Raw genomic sequence first — 27,510 nt, 5'->3', positions numbered from 1 at the left:
GATACTTTACAGGTACCTACGGTTTTGTAGTAATGTATCTCAAAAAAAAATAAAATGAAAAAGTTTGTAAAAATATTTCGAATTTTTCGTTCGTTATTATTTTGGTAAAATATTGATTGCATTTATGTACTTTTGTTTGAGTCGTTAACACCCATAGTGGAATAGAAGTCGAAAAGGGCAAGACCCGGAGAAACTGGAAGACTTGGACAAAATCTGTATAAGGAATGAAAAGATCATGAACATTAAGAAAGGAAGCAGTAGAGGTGGTAAAGGAATCGGCAGTTGTAACCTGTGAAATTTTGTATTCAAACTTTGACACAATATTGTGAACTTTAGCCATTGGGGCGCAACTAGAGTAGAGGTGCTAGGGGAATTCAAATAATTTTAAACTCGTTCAGGCTCTAAAAAATGTCAGCAACCAAACAGACAGACCTCAAGTAAGGTTTAACATTTTTACTGAAATTCTAAGAGAGCTTTCACAGTTATCAGAAGGTCTAAACTTCTTTAGAACCCTCTCTAGTTACGCCAATGTAATTATAGCCAAGTCGCTTCAAATTAATAGTCATAATTTTTTTTTTTATAAATACCTTTTCAATAGACAACCCGCGTTGGCCGTGTATGAATGAGTTAATTAAAATGGCTGTCGAACATCCAGTATTATGGTAATAACAATAATAATAATCCAAAAAATGGTTACCGCGACCGTGGTATGGAAACAAACAAACAACAATGTTACCGCCGCGGATATACGCGGTAACAACACTGGTTAAAACAAAAGAAATAAAAAAAAAAAAGCGCCTTTCGATAGGTATTATTCGTCGGACTAAATCGTTTTTATTTTTTCGACGGGTTCGTTCGCTGTAACGTCGGTTTTCATTTGAACTAAACTATAATAACGGTAATTAATAAAACAATTATTATTGCGAGTTGGCGGTAATTTTTTTGCAAAGGGGGTTTTTTTCGCGTCACGACGACGGGCAGCACGTGTGCTGCTGCTGCTGCTCGTCCATCTGGAGATCCCATCGCCACCGCAAGTCCTTCTATTATTAGACAGACAAATTCACACACACACAAATGTCAATGACAATAATAATATATTATAGTACGGTAATAGTAAACGGTTACACGGTCGGTCCATGCCCTACCTAATCCGTGCCGTTTGACTCGGCCGTTTATTGAAAAGGAGGTGTGCGCCATGAATGGAATAATGGATTATATTATTAATACAAATGCAAGTTTACCGCGCGACAATCCCCCAACGGCAATATTGCAGTAGTTTAGCTGTTTATAGTTTAAACTATTTTTTATTTCATTGTACGCTATCCAGGCTAGTTCCTCATTTACGGGTTCGGTCACAACGGCCCGTACCCATATGATGATAGATAGGTGTACACGTCATAAACGGCAGCGTACTAAAGAATAATATAAATCTTATTCTAGTCAAAGGCTCGGCCTGTGTAAAAATAAACCGCGCTGGCCTCGTTCTTCGTTCGCGCCATTGTGTGCCGGTTAAACGGCCGTCACGTGACATAATAATAACAATATCATAATGTACTCGAGTGCGTAGACGGAATTTGCACAAAGAGTAACCCCGCCATTCTTTTTGAGACACCCTGTAATATACAGCGATAAGCGTTATTGCAGTGAATTTAATGTGACGCAAACAGAAGGACTAAAGTCAGTGTGTCTAGTTAGAGGGAAAAGAAGAAGAAGTGCAGTGGGGTAGGGGCTTAGTGGTGACGGAGAATGGTGGAAACGAAGAGGTCACGGGTTTAGAGAAGTTATTAAAACTGAAAGTGATAAAATTACTTTCGAATAAACGCTTCGATGCAAATCAGTAGTTAGTATTTTCAAACCAGTAAAGTCCAAATCAAGCACAGTATAAAACCAGCATAGTAAGAAAGAATTAACTTAAGAATTAATTAAGAGAGATCACAAGTCTACAGGAATGATTATTAATAAAAGTGATAAATCACAGTGTACATAGACAAAAATAAAGCCCACATCATTGTAAAACCAATAGCATCTCTGCTCCGCATCGGAGCTAAACCCGTTTTATTTTATAATTTACCATAAACACAATTGATTTGATTTGTTTTGTTTTTGGAAAAATTAAACAACAAGTTAAGATACAATAATTACACTTTCGAAAATTAATTACCTATCTTCTTAGTTATTGTTATTTCTTTTAATTTGCTCTCCCCCACTTCTGCATTGTCCTTTAATGTTAAGAATGCGCCATAAATCATAATTAAGGAACTATGTATAATATTGTAGAAAAATATAAAACTACCCAGTTACTTTAAAAATCTGCTTCATTTGGTTTATCTCCAATTTTCGTTAACATAATTATTCTGAAATGCACACAACAGTGTTAACGCACTTTTTTGTTGAAAAACTGTAGATTTTTTTCTTCGTTTAATATGTTATGGACACATACGAGAGATCTAACTACTGACAAATTTTCAACTTAAAGGTCCTAAAATTACGGCTAAAAACCTCCAAAAAAACTTTTTTTTTTACTTTCATTTGGCAATTAAGTTATTAACAACGGCGGAAGAATGTCCGACTTCTTGTTTGAGCTTAAGTCTATATTAAATATGTACACAAGTCAAGTAGATTATATTCAAACATTGGGCTTTGTTAACCGAATACCGATTTCGATCCAATATTGCTATTTTAAACGTTACACATACACTTACAAACACATTGTTTTATATTTTACCCTATATATATATATATATATATATAAATAAATATGCTTAAAACATAAAAATTAAAATTAAATATCTGCTAAAAAGGCTTTTTTTATACCGTGAATTCTCAACACTCGACGTTTCGGAGGTGGATATTGATTTTTATGCTAAGCATGGCAAATTTTAATAAATCCTCGCTACCTTATTTTGATTCTTGAATTGACCTGTAGATACTTTAACACGGTCGTTATTACACGGTGTTAGTTTCAACACAACGCGATTCAAACTGAACAACTGTACAACTTGTACTTTGTAGAAGTGATAGTGTGCTTCTAAGTTAGACAGGAACTTTTTCCATAAGTAAACAACCTGTTGAGTATAAACTACATTCAGCCTTGTCGCATCAGTTTTACCAAAACCGGACGATTCCTTTGAGTGTTTCTAAAAGGAAGACGTTTTTAGATTTAAAGTCAACGTTGTTTTCAACGATTAATAGTTGATAAATAATTAATAAGTCTCCTTAACTATTTTCCTGGTCAAAACCCCAACCCAATTTTTACACCTATTAGATGTACCGGATTTATCAAAATCAAAATTAGTCTACTCGTTTTTTTAAGTGATTTCCATTTTTATGTTCCCCCCCCCCCATTTGAGATGCACCTTATTAGGTTTAAGCTCAGTAATAATAAACAATTGTAATTTACTAAAAACAAATTACTTAGGATAAATCACAACCGATTCAATTGAATAAAAAATCACTTTTAGATATTTTAACTTGCAAGTATTAACTAATTGCGATTTAATACAATTTTGTAAAATATTTATAAATTTTTTTTTTGCTATTGTATACATTAAATAAATTAACAAATACCTTTTTTATAATTATTGATATTCCTAAAAATTTAATAGTACAAGTTTAATGTTAAATATTTTTTTTTTTTGGTTAATTGTCAAAAGTTTGTATTGTGGATATTTATTTTGGTATGTTTTATGGCCATAAGTATTATACTGATGTATTAGTACATATACTATATATATATATATATATATATATAATACATGATATTATATTATACATATAATTTCTTTCTTTGTGTGCTGATAAAATTATTAGTATACCTACATGAGTTCAAATAGTTTAAACGTTTTTTAAAGACCCCATTCAAATGTAGAGTAAAGAAAAAACATGTCGGCAACCTGCAATTAGAAAGATAAAGTTTTTTTAAAATCTCAATGAGATTTTTAATTATTATTTTTTATTTTGCGTCCTGCGTCGTGTATAACCTAATGGAAAACACAGATAATCATTTAAAAAAAAGCTCATATTATGTATGAAAATGCGCAATATACTTTTATAATAATTAACGATTATTATTGGATATTTTGCAGAATATAAAATGTTACCCAATAATAAAATATTAATACAATTTATTCACGTATTTATTTATATAAATCGATCTTTGTACGATTAGCAATGTTTTTATTTAATTAGTTATTAAAAAGATACTAATAAAATTATGAACGTTACACTTTTTGCGGGTCACACGCGGCGTTTGATTTCAAGTTTTATGGTTAATAAATGTTTTGTAATAAAATATTTTTAAAAATATATATTTTTTATTGTATCGTTTAAAAATGCACATCTTGTAAGATGAAGAAAGTAAGCTGAAATAAACCGGATTTTTCTAATATAAGACTTTTTTTTATGTATATTTTTGGTTACATTTCGATCTACTCTATCCGAACTTTTTACAATCACAATAACTATTGAAAAACTATTAATATTTATTGAAAGGCCTACAAAAAAAAAAAAAACTACTTGTAGTACAATGACAATTTTAATTATAAAATATAATCAGTCAATCTCGAATATCAGAATAAAACTTTGTCGAAAATCTAAACGTTTGATACTTCCAACCCGTTCATAATTTATTAAACAGAGTTTATTAACAAAACGATTCTAAATGTATGATTATTTTATATTTATAAACATTTCTTTCAGTCGTTTGACAATAATGAAAAAAATTAGCACATTCTCAATTAACAAGAAAACAAATAGGTATAATATACTTATTGGCTTTTTTTCCGATTTTGATTTTTTTTCATACTACATTCATACTAGGAACTAAAATTAATACAATTTCTAACTTTCTCGTTTTGTATGATATTAAATAGGTGCTGACCTTGCGGTCTTAACGGTTTCAATCGTTAAATATTTATAAAAATTATTATTATTATTTTATTACTAACCGTTATTATTTTCAATCATAAAATTATCGTTTATTACAATTTTTTCCACACTGCAATCATAACATGATTGATATTAATTGTGAGCTACGATATAATAGTATATAAAAATCGAGAAAACACTATAAAACAGATTTCTAAGTAATCATAGTGAATATATACATAAACGATCAGTCCGGCAGTTTTCCAATAGTAATAATAGAATAGGCTAATAACATGATTAACTTGAACGTTTTAATTTTTTTTTTTAATACATCTTTCACCAATAAAAATATGTATAAAAATAATTATTTTTATACTTGGACAATTTATCATCCTCGGATAAGATAAACCTATTATATAGATATATATATTTATTTTTTTTGGCTAAGACATTATACAAATAAAGTGGAAAATATACGATAAAAACACAACAAAAGCTATTAATAAAATAACAAACACGGTCACCAATTAATGGTAGAAAAAAAAAATTTTTTTGAATGAATAATTATATTATTATTTCATCGGTTTTCAAATGGAGTAATGTCATAGGCGGAAATTATTGAAATCCAAAACGCATGTGACAAAACGGTTTTTACAATCTTAATTGAAAAAAAAAAAAGTTAGTATGGTGACTGAAATTCAAATAAAATTTTATGTTGATTACATTATTAGCTTATTGTGAACAAGAAAAGAAACAAAGTGCTACACACTAATAGTGAGAAGATAGAGAATTGTCTTGGCAATAATAAAAGATAATATACAGATAGATCAGATTTCATACATGAATTTGAAAAAGTCTGTGTGCATTACATCTTAAAACACGTCTTGATTCTTAATTTGAACTACAAGATAGAAAAAATGTGTTCCTAAGCTCATTACAAAAAAACCTTGTCAAGAAGATGTAAGTTATGAATTAAAATATTTAAGTTTGTTACAATTTGTCCACATTTGTATGAAAATAATTCAACAATTAGACCTATATTATACCTACCAATTGAACATATTAAATGGATCCGACTCGAAATAAGTGTTATTTACATTTTGAGAATATTGGTATAGTTTACAATCGAGTTAATTGTAATTAAAATCTACTAGACTTGACTCGAGGAAAGTTAGGTTAATGAGAAATGTATTATTCATATTAATAAAGGTCACATGTAGGTACAGCCAAATAATGTTATGTTGTGCCCATACACATGTGCGTTAGATTATTAATATATTTGTTTAGTCAAAATACTGGTGAATATGAACACAACATGATTGTAACACACCAGTCCAACAATTATTTTTAAAAACGTATTTATTTTTCAACAAAAAGAAAAACTCACAGCCTTTTTAAATTATCTGACTAAAAAAAAAAATTAGTTTTCCAGTAATTAGATAATAATATTACTGCTAAAATTGTAAAATCAATAGTGATGGATAAAAAATTAACCATTAGAGCTTTACCTAATCCGAAAGACTTAGGCCTAATGTTATAATTGAATTACCAAAAAAAAATATTGTTTTACTACTATAAACAAAAATATATATATATATAAATATATATCTAATAAAACAAAAACAAACGATATTTTTTTTCAATTGTAAAAAGTGGCGCAAGTGATATTGTTTATTTTTATTTTTTTGACAACTTAAATATTTTTAATATAAAATAAAAATGTAAAAGTAATCTCTTTCACTTTAAAGTGAATACATAACTCTGTTTACATTTTCACTTACGTCAAGTAGTTTTATTAGAATTTATTATAATGTTAAACTTAATTGGTTTTCTACTGTTACGACAAAAAATTAAAAATTAAAGTTATAAAAAAATGATCATAAAATATAAGAACTAATAAAAAAATATTCTGTCACCAAATGTCTAAGTAGTAATTCGTTATTTTGACATTTTTCATGATTGACTATTTATTTTTTTATTTTATTCAACGAACAAAAGTAAATAACTAACATTATATAATTAAAATCATTCAATAACTATTAAAAATTACCGATAGTAATTGTATTTCTATAATATTGCATCTATTCCCCATTTGTTTACAATTTTACCCCGAAACATTGTATCCTAACAGTTTATTAGAAAAAAATATTACAATTTTGGCAGTGCAATGACAATAATTATTAATACAAACCATTGAAAACCGACCGGACCCCCGAAAACTGTCGATTTTGAAAAGAGACTATTCGATATTTAAAACCTGACCACCTTAGGTTGTATTATCATTACAGATTTCAAACCCATACAGCAGCAAACCAATATTAACACTTTCAAAATAGTATCGAAAATGTTGATACTAAAATTGACTTGTAATCGGCTGATTTTCTGTCTTTCATCAGCTAATTATCTGACCAATCATTTCTTACTCAGTTATCCATCAGCAGAGTTAAAGTCGATGAAATCAAATAATTGTCTAAAAACGTTTTTATCCAAACGATCACGTTGTATTTATATTTTTTAACGTCAATACATGCTGGAGTTTTGTTCAGAATTTCCATGACATTTCGCAGCAAGATCAAAAATGTACCAGTTGTTGCCTTCTTATCACTCGTTATCTCTTATCGCCCCTCGTTATCTCTTGTTGCAATCGGGGTTTTCGGAATATGTTCGCCTTCGGTATGAAATATTCATCATTAATATTATGTTACTCCTTTTGAAAAATTAAGACTTTTTTTCTTTCTAATTTTAATAATAGTAGGCAACGACGATTTTGCCTTAAACGTTTTTCGTCAGCACGTCAAGCACCTTACCATAACAAATTCGGTCATCCCGCCAATCTAAACACAATGACTGGACGACCGGTTGCGCGTATTACATGACTTGAGGGGTCATTAATAGATTAATGATCAATCGTAAAAAAAAAACCTAACCTTGCTCACTTTCTCCAAACAGATGTCTTACAAAAATCATTACAAACCACACTATAAAAACTATGATATAACAGAATAATATTATACATTACCGTTAAGTCTTTAAATCGCTTTTATTGATTCATACATCATCTCTTTATTCATATATATAATTTTATGGTAAAATCGATTTTCTTACCAAAAAAAAAAAAAAAACATTCATTGACTTGTTAATACATAATAATAATAATAATATATAAAAGAAATCTTAGGCTATTCACATTTACACAAAAAAATAATAATAATATGTTAGGTTTATGCACCATTGTGGAAAGAGTAAAACATATTACTGAACATTTTTTTTTTAGAAAAGACTACGGGAAAAACAAATTAGTTATGCTACGATAGTGTAAAAAAATTGCAAAAGAAAATCAGATACAATTTTTTTTTTCAAATCATACAAAAAAACCATTTATATATTTATAATACGTTTAAGAGAGAAAGAGTTATTAGCTAGCTATATATATATATATATTTTAAAAAGAGAGGACATGTATAAGGCAAACAAAACATTAATGAGAGAAGGGCGGGGGAAGTATTGAACTAAAACAAAAAACCATACACATAATGTATAAGTTGTTTTTTTTATCAAAATTACTATTATTAATCGACTGCAAATGGGATGAGGATTTCACTTAATCTTTGGCACTTGACTTTACACAATGTTTTTTTTTTACACAGTTTTTGTACATTGTGAAGCAAGTCAGATAAAATAAAACAAAATTGTTAATATTTCACGAATCCGCTTCAAATGTTTATTATAAAGTGTTATAATATAATAAAATGTACGAAGCGAACGGAAATGTTAAAAAAAATATATATATATTTTTGTTCCGAAGTTAAAATACGATTAATATCACAAAAAAAAAAGAAAAGAAAAGAAAAAATAATTAAAACAGCAAGTAAAACTTTTTCTGCACAAAACCACTTGATCGATTAATTAATATATAATAAAAGTAATAAATAATAATAATAATAATAGTAATAATTGTTGTTAATACACTATGAAAAAAAAAAAATCAAAAACAGAAAATAAGTAAATTTTTTTTTTTTTAGATCTATATATAATATACATTATAATAATTTGTCATTATTATTATTTTTATTATTATGTACAGGGGGGACTGAATAATAAAAAAATTAGTACCGACAGTTTTTGCCTTAACAAATTTAATATCTCTTAAGTTGTTCCATTGACTATAATTACATAAACAATTGTATTATTTTGAACTTTTCTAAACACATTTTCATAATTTCTTTTTTGCCAGTATAAAAAGTATAAAAAAATATGTGTTAATTTTTAAGGATACATTTGTTATATATATTTCTATAATGCCAAAAAAAAAAAATGTCTCGGTTGTGTATGAGAAAAATGTTCGATATACATAATTCGAAACACTATATTATAAACCTGCATTTCACTAAAAAAAAAAAAAAAATATTGAATATATAAATTTAAAAAAAAAAAATATATTGTAACACTATAATTAAATGATAAACAAAACTATTTATATAAATTCTATGTAACGCGTTAAAAGGCTCGTTTTATACATATATAAATACATATATATTTATGTATATATAATAATAAAGTGCCAATCATACAATAGGTAAAATACAATTTTGTAAAAAAAAAAATTCAATCTTAAATCGGTTCTAATTCTTTTTTTTTTTATATGTATATATTATCAATATTTCAACAGTCTTTAGAAAACGTACCCTTTTGAAGCTGGATATGTGTAAATCGCAGTGTGGACAGTTACTGGCACCGACCATTTTACTATTGAATTTGAATTTTGAACGATTTCTGTAAATCAAAAATAAAATAAAATTAATACAGTTTCGATCGGAGCGTGGAAAACATTTTTGACAAACAGGTTGTTTGGTGTAATGATTGCCATTATACATCAGACCACCTGTTTGTTGTCGGTTCAAAAATATATCCTAGTCAAAAAAGTATTTTAAAGATTACCCGAAAAGTATTTCTACTGTAAATAGATTCAATAGATTGACCAATTTAGCTGAGTTTTCGTGATTGGGAAATTAGTATTTAACTTGCAAAATATGAAAAATAAAACTCTTATTTAATTTTACTTCGCAGGAATGATATTTTAGATTGGCGGTTTTGAAACCAAACAAATTTTCAAAATACAATAATGATTGTTATCAGTTATGAAATGGTTTGATGTTTAATATGTTTTTACTTAACCTTTGTTTTAAAGTTTTAATCGAGGAAAAATCAAACTATAAAAAACAAGTTACAATATGACCGTGATACAATATGATTCCCCAACATACATAATGTATCTTTGTGCGATGGACGACGAACGTTATCTAATCAATATTGAAATATGACCATTTGATTAGTTAACAATCTACACTATTATGTACCTGTGCTTGACATTGAACAAAACCACAATACAGGAAACGTGTTTAATTTAATTATAATTTAGATACGAATAATTAGATTTATGTAACAATATTTGTATAAACATATATTATTATATATATATATATATATTTTTTTTTTTTACCAAAAACCACTTTTTTCAAAGGGAGAAAAAAACAATTTGTCTTTTCATAAGACATGATTTTGTTGGAAAATTTATAATACTCCAACGCACACAAATCTGGTCGTTTGTCTCGAATATAATCTAATAACTCAACCAGCTGGCAGAGTCGAGTGTCGTACAAAGAAAAATTGATTATCTCTCATTTTCACATTTATTACAAAAAAAAACTTTAAGACGGCATGTTTTAAAACTGTCACGGTTTTCAAATAACAACTATTTCTCGCTATATTATAAAATCTGAAACTTAACAATTATTGTGTCGTGTATTGTCTTCTAAATTTGAAAAATTAGCCCACAAAACTGCCCCACCCCCCCCCCAAAACTATTCTAGATTGTTCTTGTTTGATTTATTTTTCACTGTTTCTTATTTATAAATTTAATTTTAAGATCTGCCATCTTTATGAGAAAAGAGAAACCAAATCTAACGTGGGGATTCCGGACAACTTTTTCGACGCTTTTAGCCCGCAAGAGGACAATTAAAAAGAATTTATTGATTTTTCATAAAATTAATTATTATGTATAATTCAATTTGAAAACCGCTTCTTCTGTACATAGTCTCATTGCACCGCCAATAACCTGTATTTATTTTTGTAAGTTAATAATAATATTAGCTGCTGTTGGTGTATAAACAAGAAGAATAAAAAATGTTTTTTTTTTTAATGCTTGCTTTATTTATGTATTTATTTTCAAATTGGAACGGATTTCTAGTCGCTGCGAAAATCGTGGGCCGAAAAATCGCATATATACTATGTATAATAATACAAAAACAGAACACAATCGAACACGGATCGGTCGACGACCAGACGAATAATAACATTAATAATGATAATAAAAGCTTCTTTTTTTTTTTAATAATAAATGCCATTCGCGCGTTTACACAACAATGCTAAAATATAATAATGTAGTACAGGTTTTACATATTTTTATTATCATTTTTTATTAGTTATTTTTATTATCATGCGAATAAAAAAACCGAAGTGGGTTCAAACGATCCGGTGGCCGAGTGAAGGTTTGGGCTTTTTTTTTTATCGTAGAGGGGAGATGACAACAACAAAGTGGCAGAGACGAGTTCGGTTTAATCTTCACGTTCTATTTATAACCCCCCCTCCCTTCCCTTCCCCTCCCAGAGTGCGCCTCCTTCGGTGCGACAAGACGATTTGCCACACACACACACACACACGTGCACACTTACAATTAATGCACTGCACATGATATATACAGGGTGATGACTCGTCAAAGGCAGGACACGATATTAAAAAAAAAATAAATGTATATAGACGTTTTGGTTTTTTGGCTCTTTTAAAAATTAATAAAAGTGGTCTTGGGCTCTCCTCGTGCTTCTCGGTTACAAAATTGTAACGTTTACACGTTTAATAATAATATTTCCAGAGTAATAATGTGCTGAAAACGTTGCTTTTAGTCGATGACTAGTTAGTTTGGAATAATTATCACTTTTACGGTTATTAATTTTTCCAATACTACTACACTCCGCCTCACCTGCGGTTCTAAATTTGAAACTTTGACAACTTAAACAACTGATAGTGCTTTGGGGTTTTTTTTTGTGTAATGTTATAAATGTTAATATTGTCTAATATTATGGTAATAAAACGATGACTAAAACTAATCCACAAAGAAAAGCGATAAAATTGTAATTATCTTCCAAGATAACGAGTGTCTTGCGTCAAATGGATCACCCTGTACACGTTGTCCCGTGAACATTGTCCACTAAACGTACGTCTCGCAGATAAATTGAGATTAATAAGTAGAGTATTTTTTTTTGTTAGAGGCCTAGTGAGGTAATGTACACAGTTTTTGAGAATTTTTTTGTGTTAATATAATATACATTTTTTTGTACGCTGATTATTATGAACTTTTTGAGAATTTCCAAATTTTTTGTGACAATTATCAAACACCACAACACTCTCTCTCCTCTGGCGTCAATTGTAACAACATAAATAATTGTTGTTTTTAAACTACATTCATATAGTAATGAATTATAACAGGAAACAATTGAAAAAGTCTCAATAACTTTGCCCAAAACGAGTTTAGTCACGTATGGATGTTGTTGTATTATGAAAAAGATCTTTTTTCTTTTCTTTTTTAACGAACCAGGCAAATTTTGTATGGCCCATGTTATGTATATTATTTTCCAAATACTATTTTTTAAAGATTGAATTACATGTTACAAAGAATATTCCAATATCACGTTACCGCAATATTGTATTTTTGTACAATTACAGACGTGATTTGGGCACCGCTGACGCGGCGGAAAGTAAATATTTTAATATTAAACAGATTTGTCAGGGAAAACAAAAACACAAAAAATAGGACACTACATGTGTAAATTTCAAAAGTATATAATACATTTTAAACAATATTTGTCGGCCGATTCGATAGGGAAGTCAGAAATACAAAAATATAATAGTAGGTTACTTGTAAATTTAAAAATGAAGTTCCGTGTATTAAAATCGAAATAAATAATTTTAAAGGAATTTTTTTTTCGTACCAACAAATTGGAGTCTGCTGAATGTGCTTTTAGAATATCAATTATTGATAAGGACAAATGCACTGATAACAGATATGATGAAGAGATAAGACTGGTGAGAAACGGCTGACAAGATATAAACGCTATCAATTAAGTTTTAAACATATAAACTCAATATTGTGATTACTTTTCTTCGAAACTTATAATAAAATATGTTAACACAATATTGTTTTTGGCTAAGCGACTAAAAGTGACCAAATATCTTCTGGTCCCGACCGAATGGAAAACGGTAGTACACACTCCCAATATGAAAATATGAGTGTTTTTATGGAAAAATAATTCCCCCTCCCTATCCACTTCTAGCCGGGAAAGTCGCGAAAACCAATTCCTATTTCCGCCTACGCAAAACGATAAACTTGTGAAATTGAAAACTTTGTACCTACTTGCTGCTACACACGAGTAAAATTAAATACTTTTAATAGTATCCTATGTAATTATTTTTAGGTCGATCGATACTGACCACGATACTGCCCACAATGAGAAAAACAAATCGAATTCCTAGGAAGCAATAACAATAATTGAATTGGCACTCGACCACAAGCAATGGATATTTTACTACACACAACTAGGTTAACGCTTTAAAGCACATGTTTTGTTTTTCCGACTTACTATTTGTATAAGACTATGACGTATAGGAGCATAACAATTATTTCGAAACCCCCATTACAAAGAGCTTTTAGGCCAGCTGGACATTTCACAGTGTAACAATAAATGTTTCTATTGAAATCGCTTATATTTTACACAGCACTGCTAATATCTCGTTTTCTTATATTTTAACGAGTTTCGGTGTATAAAATTATTTCTTTATCGGTCGAAGAGATCCCCAGATAAGATCTATACGGGTTTTTTTTTAATAATTATCGGCCAAGCGACTAAAAGTGACCGAACAGAAAACACGGCGCACGCTCCCAATATTATATTATGAAAACATATAGTTTGAAATAATTAAAAAAATTACCCAACGGTTAAGCCCTGATTCCGTCGTGCCCATTTCGAAACCGTTCGTTTTCGTCTAAATACATAATTATTATTATCGTTATGATGAGCGTTTTCACTTGAGCTCATCTCGTGCGACGACGACAACACTGTCGGCTGTAAAATATTTTTTTATCATTTTAACGAGTATATCGTATTAAGATCCCAGGTCTTAAGGACGAGAGAGCAAGAGAGAGGATAGGGTCGCGAATGTGTTAAGACACGGTGCTGTACACGATATTTCCTAATCGAGACTTGCTGTAAATTGAATCAATGCGCCTTCGAGACGACGACCAGCTGCAGCTACGCTTGCTTAACTACACCAGTGGTTACCACTACTACTACCGCGGTATAGGATTTTACTAGCCGCTACAGCAATCGCACTGGAAATTGCAATAAAAATTGCATTACGGTCGACTACCGGAAACGGACGTGGTAACCCCTCGATCCGTTTTTCCCAAACGACATCGACTTGGGAAATTACATTATCGCTGTTATTATTATTATTATCAAATTAGGTATGTTGTCGGGTGTAATGTAATCCAATGTCCAACGCGCATAACAATATTTCGGGCCTCCGGTCGACACAATTTCATTGCATTCCATACACAAAGGTACGGTTCATACAGGATAACACAATAATAAAGGTCACAAGTGACCCTCGTGTGGTGTGTCGCCACACGTCCGTCCCTTGCATTAAAAAAACATAACACAAAAAGCAAACCGAGGCTTCGTCGAAACAACGCTACGACGTTTCACACACATGTAATAATAATAGTAATAGTAATAACTAATAGTTAAAACCCGACGAGAGCTCTGGTGAGAGGAGCCACAGCCTTATATAAACCGTGACGTATTAGCGTTTGGAAAAAAAAAACAAGTTTATAGCATAGTAATAATAATACCCTTCTCTCTTCTCGCCGAAGATCTTTCACGCGAGGATGTCTAAAAAAAAATACATATATATATATATACACATACAATATTATTTATATAATATTATGTGTGCACGCGATACACCGTGTTTGAAAACGCCAACAAAGTTGGAAAGCGGGTAAAAGCCCAAAAACGCTAATTGAATCCGAGTGGGAAAAAACAAATTCGTCTACACACACAAAGTTTAAACCGAAACAAAAGCAAACAACTAAACAGAAAAAATATAATTTGTTTCGACGGCGGTGTCCGGGCCACATATTGTACACACACAATTATGGATTGTTCCAAAACCAAACCCAAAAAAACAAAAAAAGTTGTTCTTAGCGTTTTTTTAGGAACTCATTTTTGTTAATGTAAATCATTTGCTACAAAGGTTCTTATTATTATTATTATTTTTTTTTTTTAATTTTAAAGATTTTCACTTCAGAAAAGGTTTAACGAGCAACGAAGGCAAACAAGTAAATTAAAAAAAAAAAGGTCACTAATGACCTAGATTAGGTATTTTTTTTTAATACTATAGATGAAAAGTATTTATAATCTATAATAACTTTATCGCAAGACTGACCCGTTCTGTGAAAACCTGCCCGAGGGGAAAATCAATAAATGCAAATTATTCAACATAGTCTTTTAAAATAATATGTAATTCGGGGCTTCTAACAACGGTGGGGCTAAAATAAAGTAAGGGGGAAAAAGGCATAATCCATCATTTTAACAAATCAATACCGTCGAGTGCTACTTTAACATTATTTATTATTTATTCAATCCAGAAAATACACGTTTTTAATGTGGACAATACTGCGAATGGCCGCAATAGAAATGATTAAATCGAATAATTAAAATGTTTGTCTTGTTGTGTTTTAACTCGACTTGGGTTTTTAATCTCAATTTTGTTATTTTACACATTTTCTATTAATATAAATTCGTGTGTGTGTGTGTGGTGTGTGTGTGTGTGTGTGGGGGGGGGTGTGTAATAAGTTACATATTGTTTTATTGTTTTCTAGTTTATAGGATGTCTGTGCTTAATTATTTAGATTAGTTATCGCAGAACACTTTCGGTTGATAATTATTTTATTTTGGTTACTCTGATAATGGTATGTTAATTTTATCAAGCGTATGGTAAATAATTAGTTTGTAACGCGTATAGTCCCATTATTACAAGTCCGTCATCTGAATTTTGCCCTTATGGTACGTTCACTAATAATGAATAAATAAATACTATAATTAAACGGACTAGTTTTTAAAGAAAAAAAAAATTTCTCTTAAATTATTGATAAAACCTTATAATATTATGTTAACGGCGTAAGCCTTGAAACCATACAATATAGATAATAATATGAATAGGTATTAAAATATAAAGTGAAGCCTTATAATATGAATAATAATTGCAACTCCAGAATTTTAATAACCACCATTCACCTGTACTGTCATATTTTAAATTGTACTCACACAAAAAGGTCATTAAAAAAGGTCGTTAAGCTATTTACACATTTTAGTTGTTAATCGTATTTGTATGTTATACTGTTAACATATATACATATATTAAGGGTGTCTATACATTTTAAATGCTAATTAAATAAAATATGTCAATGTTAATTTCCGGCCATCGCAACCAACAAAAATGTTTTGCTTGGAAGTAGGAGGGAAGAGATTTAGATATTTTTGTATTCTTTCTAATTCAATAAATACATTATAGTAAAGTTGATTTGCTATATAAGTATAAAAAAAATGTCCAATAGTAACAATAAATCGTTTATTTCATAAATAAGCACATACCTTTTAAGAATGATTACTTATATAAAAGATACATTTTTTTTTTTTTGTAGTTAAAGAGTTAATATGCGTTTTTAATGAGGCAAATTTATGTTTTAACGCTATTTTTATTTAATAGGCAAGTAAAATTTTGGAAATAATCGAAATACAAGTGGAAATTGCCGTCCACATACATCAATTATCTATGGGCTGGACTCTGGGGACAAGATCATTTTTCCTTTAGCTATATGTTCGACATCACACAAAAGGATCTCAATGGTCTAGGTGTTTTGTGTACAACACTGCTTGCCAAGTGACATTGAATTACACTGCTTCCAAGCAGTGTTTGGCCTAGCCGTGGTACAACAACAGCATTATATAATAATAATAATAATTTATTATAAACAACCGATTGAGAACAACAGAGCTATAGTAAGTAGTAGGCTATATGTGCAAGCTGTGCGCATAACAGACACACAAGACCGTTGTAAAATCGCTGAAGCTTGACATTGAATGCTGAGTAATATCCATTCACCCCTCTTATAAAAAAAAAAATCTAATTTGTTTTTCATTCCTAGATTTCAATAACGAAAAGGCCGGAGAGAAACCCAGATTAGAAGTTATTCTACATACGATTTTAATGGTTCAATAATAATCATTTATCGTAATAGGTTTAAATAATAATAATTATGAATACTATAATTCACACATTGGCTGTACACCAGTGTAATGACCCATCTACTATCGCCCAGTTATCGGTAAGAGGTTTTTTTTTTTTTTTTAATATATTTTATGAGTTATGACACTAACGAGATAGAGACGACGATTATTTACAGATGTACGCTGCTGGTCGTTAAAATTATAATTTCGGCCGTCTGTCTGTGCTGATAAAACACAAATGCACACACACAAAAAGAACAGTTTACCAAATTCCAAAAAAAAATTCAAATAAAACTTATACCAACCAATAATTAAGTTTATAATAAAAAACCGCTAAGGAATAAAAAAAAACTAGAAGAAACGAACCAAACTGGTAGAAAGTAGTTTTTTTTTAAACGTAGATTTTTTAACTTGTGCAACATTATGCTATTTATAATTCTAGTCATAAAGGTATAGTTCTGAATAACCGATTGGTATACGTATACAGTATATTGTAATTTCATAAATTATGTGTATTCATAAAAAAATATCAAATCTGCTCAAATGCTATTCATTAATTTTTTTGTACGCAATTTTTGTTCTAGCTTTAACGTTGATTTTACAAAATGTGGTTTTTAATAAATTTTTATATTTTTTCTTTTCTCAATATATGTGCCTATTTATTATACGATTCGAAAACAGTTTAAAAAAACAAATTAGGCGTAAAAAGACTTTAATCATACATTTTTACATATTTGTTGGGAAAAACTTCTTTCATCCCTAATATATTATAATAATATGCTTGAAATATTTTTTAGATTTGCCAGACGAGAAGCGGCCGCCGATTGCAGAGTTTCGGATTAGTATTACAATATGTTATTATTATTATACTGTTTACCAGAAAGGTTATCGTGCATCGTCGCCGTGCAAACCGAACCACATAAAGAGATGCCTAACTTGGCAGATGAATAATGTACAGAGGGGGAGGTTAACCTTACACAAACTAAAGTCCATCATAATAATGATCCCTTTATAAAGAAATAAAAAGGGTTCAACGACAAACCAAATGTTGTAAACAAACACCGGTTGTTAGCCGTATAAGAAATCTGGTAGTTTGAAACACCAAACGAATTTCGGATGAGAAGAGACCTCTTTAGGGTTAGGGTAGTACCTTAAACAGGGTGTGATCGACTAACAGACAATATGATGTTTTTGTAAGCGTTCAATAGTGTTCTAAGACTTTGTCCTAACGAGCATTGGAGTTTTCATCTCGCACCATAAAATGCTTTTTTTCATTACTTTTCTTTACATTTGTCCTATTGACTTTTTCATCTTTTTATCTACAAATTATTAGTTATAAAATTATTGTTTATCATTATTATAGAAATTTGAGCCGGGTCCTGTTAACTGGGAAATAACACAGTATAATCATTCCGAATTATTTGTAATCATCCAGTCGTTTTTATTAGTAAAATATTTTTTTATCGCTAAATGACTCATCGCCGGTGATTCACAATCGTTGGTATTTTATTTTCATATATTTATCAGGTAATAAATTTGTATTTACAGAACAGAATAATTATAATGAAAATTAATATTGATATTTCCACTGAACAAAAGATGTTACACCATGATGTGGACAAATCTGCTGTAGCAATATATTAACAGCTAATTGTATAATGTTTTCCGTTTAAATGCACAATTTTATTAAAAGGATCTAAATAAAAATAAAAAAATACTGCAGTAATATAATAATCTGTTTTATCTGACTCCACTAATGTGTCTGGGGCAACTCGAAATATCCTATGGCTAATGAACGGAACTCGAGTGGATTAATTGAAAAAGGAGACAAAGTGGTATGAATCCTTTTAACCTTTTTTTTTTTTTGCATGTATATTGTGCACGGTTGAAAAGCTTAAAAATTGTTAAAGCTTCCTATCGCGAAATCAATAAAACATTATACAGGACTTGACGGGAAAACGAACCTCTAAAGCTAGGACCCCGTTTTGTAATTTAATCGACTCTATTAGGAGACACTATATTGTTCTGTTTTCATTATTTCGTTTAAAAATGTATACATCGTTATGTAAACTCAATCAGGGTGGTACGTGGGCCTCCAGAGTAGATAGTTTGCCCACACACTGATCCGGACAAGACACAAAAGGTAGACGGGAAAAATATAGAGGAAAAAACACAACAAAAACCAGACCAGATAAGAATAAATCAACGCAAAAAAAAAAAAAGAGATAAATAATTTTGTTTTTATTATTTACATATATTATTATTATTATGCATACACTATTAGGTATCAATAATTTATTTCTCTGGTTTTAGCAGACATTTTTATCGACGGTTTTTATAGCCATTACAAATGATTTTGGAATTTACCACTAAATTAATTAATAAAACAAAACTATGATTATATAATTATAGCAGGAAATGGCTTAGCAAAACCAAAATCCATTTTAAAGAGGAAAAACGTTATAATTTCGAATTCATTTTTTAGGGGGATTATTTTTTTAACTCGAGATTATCATTACAATAAAAGTCAACAGTTTAAAAGTATAAGTTTTATAGTATACAATACTTTAATATGATATACAAAATATCATCAAAATGTTGGTGTTATTATTATCTCAATGTCTTTCGGAATGTTCTTTTGCATTTTTTCGGAAAATTTAGCCCATTTTTTTAAGTAACAGGGTATTTATAGTTTTTAAAGTATTTTTTTTTTATGTTTCCTAGCCCTAAACCGGGGCCTCAAATTACAACAATATTTTTTTTTTTTTAATTTACTGTAAATTCGGTTAATTGGTTTCTATTGTGTATGCCGGTTTTTGTTTTACTTGAATATTCGGTTTTTTATTAAGTGGCGGGAGAGGGGGGAGAGTTCTAGGTCTTTTTTTTTTGGTGGTGTATGTTTAGTCTTGTGTCAGGAAATGAAAATGGCAGCCGAAAACAGAATAATGTCTTTGGGCATTCCACGACGACCTAACCCCAGGAACACTCCTTAATCCCTGCCACGAGTATATGGCTATTTTATTATTATTTTAGGTACACAAAAATGTACGGACCGAACCCGGACAGGCATTGCCGGCCCCGTTTGGTATTGTACGAGGGTTGAATTCGGGGTTTCTCTTTTAAAAATGTTCATGTTGTAATAACAATAATGTACAAAAAGGCCCAAAAAAGGCGTCACGACGACAGACAAACGTGCAGAATATAATATTATTGTTGTGGAAAAAAAAAGCAAACTGCCAGTAAAAACTATTACACACAGAAATGGATCAACTCAGTTACACCATTATTATTATAACCGTTCATAATTATATTTATATACACTTAACATCAGTACATACTGTTTAAATTTGCATTATTTAAACTTAGAGCTGAATAATATAAAAAAATTCAAATGAAATTTGATGATACCGAGTTTTTCGAATTTATTTCCTAACAAATTCTATGTAAAAAATTGTGCATTAGTAAGTATGAGCTGTGTAAACTGACTTATGATCTTAACCATACGGTATTGCCCCTACCTCTCCCCCTCCCACCCCCCATCCCCCAAAGACTATAATATAATTATTATAATATTTTTAAACGTTATTTACATAAATTTTTGTAATTATTCCTTCTTAATTATTACTTAAAGCCAGCTTCAAAAAAGCATAAAATATGTAAAAAAAAATGTATACTTTTTAAGTCCTCGATTCCGTGGAAAAAAAGTGAAACTTAAAGTCCAGCTCGACATCAGACGTTGAATAAGGTATTTTTTAATTTTTATAAAACGGTGGTTTTTATTCTATTTTTTTTTTCTAAGAAATATTTTGAAGACGAGGTTATAAGTATATTCATTCGCATTTTTATCACAGGCGTTTGTGTTCCTATTGAGAGACCTCATCGTTGTGGTTTTTTACTCCTTCTTTGATCAGAACATATTATTAATATTTTTCCAAAGTGCCAAATGCGAAATTCGGACTTAACGACAACGACGATTGTTTAAACACAAAAAACCGAAAAATACACAACCGTCACGCGCGTTATCGGATTTAGATTATGATATACAGAGTGATCCATCCGTCTGTTGTAAGACAATATACATATAACACACGGTTTTACTATAATATTTGTCCAATACTCTGAACGTTTTTACCTTCATATATACCTTACGCGTAAAAACAACTATGAAATGCACTTTGTGGGAACACATTTGTTTCAATTGCATAAATATAATATAATACTTATGAAAACGAGTGTCTTGCATATCAGACGGATATCACCCTGTATATTGTTTGACATTAATATAATCTTGTATTATATTATTATCTATAAAATATAGTCGCCGTCGTCGTCGTCGTATCGAAAACGGATAGTTAGAAAACACATAATATTATGTGTCTCCAAATGCGATTAGAAAAAGGCGTTTTCGACATGAAGAAAACCGCGATTAGAAGAGAGCATAGGACTGCGGCGATGACGATGAGTCATAGGTACACAATCCGTATGCGCTCAATGACGTCCGGACGCATACATGTTACATTTCCCCCGCTGGTTTTTTTTTTTAATTTTTTATTCTCACTACTATTATCAGCTATCTTCTACAATATAAAAGCCGATATTATTATGATTAACCTCGGTGTATAATTTTTTTAACGGTGCAACCGCCCGTCAAGGCTCGTCAGACGGTGTGTCGTCCCCCTGGTATAGGTCTCCGATTCACTACGGTGCATAATAATATTACACACAAATACAATACATATTATATTTTATGCGGTGGACACGACAATATTGGTTTTGATTTTTTATTCGCCGTTGCCGTCGGTTGAGCTTAAAAAGTCCAATCAACATTTTCCCAAGTCATTCGAAACGTTAAAGCAGCCCTGGGCTGGACCTTAAGAAGAAATCGATGGCGTTGACTATGTACAGTCCACAAAATCTCACTTAGCTCGACTTACTCAACAAGCGACTAATATAAATTGACATATTTATTGTACAGATAACTAAATTACAATCGAATCAATCAAACACATACAAGGCGTACGAAAGTTATTTTAATTTAATATCCAACCCATCATAAAGAAAGCCTACGTCCGTCTTGGTACAATTTCAGGCAGTCTAACTGATTATTTAACAGTTTATGTACTAATGTCAAGATAATATAAGATCAATACTTGTGTTATAATATGCCCTCCTCTAACGATTTTGCTTCAAACCTAACCTAACCTAACCTAACCTAACCTATTTTTCACATTCGAATCGTATGTTTAATTGATTTTTCAAATTATCAAAAAAAATCTATTCGATAGAGAAAGTAGCCACAAAAATTATGTCATTCGATTGATTAGTGAACCAGAATTAATGGGCAGGTCGCTTTATGTGATTTTATTAATTAAGTTGTTTGTATATATAACCTAACCTATTAAAATATCATCTACTTAATTTGTATAGTTAAATTTATACTTGGACAGCAAAGTGTTGCAGTTTTATTTATTTAGAAAAACCACATTAATGAAGACTGTGATTGTCCGATTAAAAAATTAACGACCAATAAACAATTATAAATACTATAAATATATACTATAAATACTATAAATATATACTATAAATACTATATAATATATAATATTGAAAAAGTAGGAAATTCATCTTCTAGAAGAGACTGAATAATTCAAATGAAACTTGTACTTGTACGATTCTTTTAATGTATCACTAGATTGATTAGTATGCTCAAACATAAGTCTAAATTGCACGTTGCACATAATATGTTGAAAAATACAGATTCCTTTTAAGACATTATAAATTTATAATGGAAAAATTAATTGAACAGTTAATTAAATAAAATACTACTACTACTTTATTTCTTCGTCACGAGCGTTATTTAAAATAACTATACCGATGTGGCAGAACAATTTTCCATAATATTATTATTAAAAAGTCTATAAAAGTACTTAAACAAATTTAATTTTCAAATGGAAAAAATAACCTAAAGAAAATCAAAGACAGATGTGGAGTCGTATGCTATGGAAGAGATTATTTTCGACATTGGCCTCTAATCGTAATAATAATATAGCTTTGGCGTTTCAACAAATAATATTTTCGAAATTATAACCTACGTATAACAAGTTCAATTTAGTACTTAGTAAAAAAAAAAAACTATAAAATATATTTATAATATTATAACGTTTATATTACAATATTGTTGCGTTAAAATAGTTTACCTTCTCACGTTTCAACTTAGTATTGTTAATAAATGAGTCAATAGCATCAAACGAAACACAATCAATTTTATCATACCTACATTGTGTGTTCAAACGTACCCACCGAGATTAAGTTTGTCGAGTTCAAAAGGCAATTAAATTTTTTATGTTACCAAGCCGCTAACTCAATAACAACACTATCTCTCGTAAGCTTACGGCAAAAACAAAAACGACATTGTAACACATATTTTTCCAACAGTAACACAGTTGCATGTTTCTCGATTGGACATCAGAAATAGTCGTAGGGATTTTTTTTTAATGTTAATTTTTTCAATCAAATACGATGAGTCACTGTTTAGTAAATCAATGAAAGTCGTTGTACCATAATAATATAATAATGTAAATAAATAAAATACACGCAATATTATCAACCGTGTTATTTTATCATATAGAACGTACACGAATGCAAATCACATAAAGTCGTCCTATCGTTATAACGAGGATAAATTAACACTTATAATTTCCGTGAATTTTTTTTTTTTTTATATATAATAACTCGAGATAAACGTATCATTATTTATGTTATTTACAATTAGGTTATCAACGCCAAGCCGTACACGGCATTCTTACGTATAAATGTATTAAGACCGAATAATAATAATAATAATAATAGTAATACAATCCTTACCCGATAAGTTGAAATCTACAGCGGCGGCATTCGACGTCGATTTGCACACGAAAACGATATTGTAAAAATAAAATGTGTATATAAATATGGCTTATAGAACTGTACAGCAGCAATAGCTCTTCTTCTCCTTGTCGTTGCTAAAATTCATTTCGCGTACGATTTCGGCAAACACTTCGTTGACGTTGGTACGGTTTTTGGCGCTGGCCTCGACAAACGGACAGCCCCAGATCTGGGCCAGTGTGTTGCCCTCGATGGTGGGCACCTCGCGCTGGTGTTCCAAGTCGATTTTGTTGGCCACCAACAGTATGGGCACCCGCTCGGAGCCCTTGACCCGTGTTATCAGCTCTTTCATGGGCTTGATGTCCTGGAACGTCTGATGGTTGGTCAGGCTGTAGACGACGACGAAACCCTGTCCGTTCTTGATGTACAGGTCTCGCATGCTGGCAAACTGTTCCGTGCCGGCCGTGTCGAGTATCTCAAGCACGCACGGCGAGCTGTCCACTTCGATCTCTTTCCTGTAGAAGTCCTCGATGGTCGGGTCGTACTTCTCCATGAAACGGCCGGACACAAATTGCACGGTCAGGGCGCTCTTGCCCACGCCGCCGGATCCCAACACGACCACCTTGAACTCGCGCATCGTCGAGCAGCGACGGACGAGCGACTACACATATAGCGGATCGCTATGACCGGACCACGGCGAGACTGGACATGATGGTGGCCACCGGCGGCAGTCGGTAGTAGCAGCGGTAGCGAGCCGACGCCGCTGGGCTTGTGAAATTCGGACGGCAGACAACGACTGACAAAACAAAAACAAAATCAACGACAACTAAAATAAACGCTACGGGACGAGCAAGCGGACAAGACTTACCGGAGAAAAATTTATCAAGAAAATGTAATAATATTGTGTAAAAAAAAATTTGTAATTTTAGTTTGCTCGGAACAAACTCCGGTGTCGAGGAAATTCGTGTAAAACTACTATAACTGGATAATAGTAGTAATAATAATAATAATAATAATAATATCAAAAAAACAAAACAAAACAAATCTATTTAATATTATATTATTTTATACTATTAAATGCGTTTGTGTGTGTGTGTAAATACACGACTTGGCGACTTACAGAGCACAATGAGACGATGATTACGCACACCACTCGCACAACAATCGCTTTACACACACACGCCCTGTTTATCAAGCGTATGTGTGTGTATGTCTATGAGCTGTTCGACAGTGTTGCCAAGGTGGCGCCGACAAATTTCCCGCGTGTACCAAAGGACAAAAAAAACATTATGGCAAATCATTTTTCTTAAACAAGCCTCATATCACTCTACCCGCATAATATTTTTGGCGGAAAACAACACTCTAATAATTCTAAATAATAAATAATAATCTGAAACAATCGTTTGACCAGAAATAATTTCAAAATCGTGCCTCGGCCATTACAACCTTGTAAAACATGTTGCGAAGAGTTCATCGAATATTTTTTCAAAGTGTTCTTAGCAACTGAAGGTTTGAAGTAGAAACTTAATACGGTTTTTTTGTACAAAATAGATACAATGCGGTGTAAAAATTGAAAGAAAAAAAATGTTATCAAAATAGATACTTCTTTCCTGTGTTTAAAACGTTCACTTTAATGTTAAGTTTTAAGAATTGCCTATACAATACTCCTTAATAAATGCTGGCGTGGAGGCTCTTAAAGGGAATTGCATGCAGTCTGTTTTTAAGGGGGTTTTTTTTTATATAGGCAATATTTAAGAAAAAAAGAGGTTTAATACATTTTGACCATATTAATATTAATTTACAAGTATTATTTTTGTTATAAATAATTCGTTCTATGAGAAAAAACCGTCTTAATTTATTTTACATCAAAAAGCCAGACAGAATTTCGACTACATAAGATGGTCAAATTTCAGTTCTGTAATGAGATTCGAGTTCTTTGGCTACTTTACTATGTTATGAAGGAAGCCGATTTTCATTTATAATTATCAGCTACTTGTTTAAAGAAATTAAATTTGGAAATCAGTTCCTGCATAACCTGGTCAAGTCATATTTTTATTTATTTTAATAAATTTAATATTTAACATTTAAACCCATTAAACCCTACAGTAGTTGGTAGTGCAAGGCGAAGAAGATTTAAAACCGCATTTGTTTAGGTTTTTTTTTTTTTAAACAACTATAACAGCTTTTTTCACGTTATTATTTTTAAAATCGGATATTATAATACTGTCTTTAATTATATGTTGATATCTTTCCGTTTCATAATAGGCGTTTTTGCTGTGTGGACAACCATGGACTTGGTAAAACGCATTCTAAGTCCAAGATTAGAAGACAAAAATAATTAAAATCGCCGGTCCAATCTGAGGTGTTATAGTTTTCCAAAAATATGTATATTAATAATATTTGTTTCCAAAAAATTTTATAGGCTACTTTTTTTTTTTTAATGTTTTTGCAGTCTTCTGAAAAATGAAGTTTTAGCACAGCATGATCGACTATAATTATTATAAATGTTCTGTTCAAATCATAACGTCTATAACCGTAGTAATTTTTAATCAAGACAATAAAAAAAAATTTTATCAGAGTCCCAGGTGCAAACGTATTAATAATATGTTATACTGTGGATATGAATATTATTATTTTTTTATTATTTTATTAGCTTTGATTAGGTTAAAACCTATCTCGGCTAGTATATATATATATATATATATATATATATTTGGTATATTGTTCTTAAGACCTTAGTGCAAAGCGATATCATAACATTTTTTTTTTTTATTAAATAATAACAACAATTCACCTAATAGTACCGAAAACCAAAAATGATAGAAAACGCAAAATGAGATATTATTGTTGTTTTTTTCCCCGCACGGTTATTGTCCGTAATAAAAATGTATATATTATATTAGTATTACCAGTGAAATGCGACTTTATTAGCTATTATAAATTATTATATTATACACTGTAAAATGTATACAAATCGGTCGCGTTACACGTGTATTGTGTATAATAAGATTATAATTTAATACCTTATCTCATGTATGTACATACACATATGATACACATACCTACTTAAAAAAATAGAATCGTTATACCTAATAAAAATTAAAATAACAGCAATAATACAGAGCAAAAGCCAATTGCAGCTCATCTCGTCACTTTTATTTAGACAAGTTTATGATAAACATAAGTTGGCCATTTTACTAACTCAAATATGAATTTTGAGGGTACCTAAGCTTGATGTATATTGGTTGATATTAAATTTTGTTTTCTAACGAATAAAAACCAATGTTTTCTGCCTAAAGATTGACTAATCACTTTTTGATATTATGCTGAATATCTATATCAATTTTAATAATATATTATACTTCACTATTCGCCA

The 27,510-nt window shown here is 30.4% G+C and overlaps 1 protein-coding gene across 1 annotated transcript; it reads right to left on the bottom strand.

The window, feature by feature from the left end:
* Positions 1–7,887: 7,887 nt before the first annotated feature.
* On the bottom strand, positions 7,888–25,299 carry LOC126845748 (ras-related protein Rap-2c). Its single transcript, XM_050584622.1, has 3 exons — positions 25,003–25,299; positions 24,135–24,930; positions 7,888–9,639 (listed from the first exon to the last, which is right to left on the bottom strand). Exon 2 carries the CDS (start codon positions 24,769–24,771, stop codon positions 24,226–24,228), a length of 546 nt encoding a protein of 181 aa, XP_050440579.1. The 5' UTR covers positions 24,772–24,930; positions 25,003–25,299; the 3' UTR covers positions 7,888–9,639; positions 24,135–24,225.
* Between the last annotated feature and the right edge of the window lie 2,211 nt (positions 25,300–27,510).

This window comes from Adelges cooleyi, unplaced genomic scaffold (assembly GCF_023614345.1).
Source record: "Adelges cooleyi isolate 19-005CV unplaced genomic scaffold, UGA_ACOO_1.1 ACOO_flye_CR_arks_rails_tigmint_CR_PRNA_8, whole genome shotgun sequence".
NCBI classification, from domain to species: domain Eukaryota; kingdom Metazoa; phylum Arthropoda; class Insecta; order Hemiptera; family Adelgidae; genus Adelges; species Adelges cooleyi.
The sequence above is the reverse complement of the archived record's forward strand: the minus strand, read 5'-3'. Positions and strand labels throughout refer to the sequence as shown.

Excerpts from the sequence above, each read along its gene's own strand:
- LOC126845748 (XM_050584622.1), bottom strand. The coding sequence starts at position 24,771 with ATGCGCGAGTTCAAGGTGGTCGTGTTGGGATCCGGCGGCGTGGGCAAG.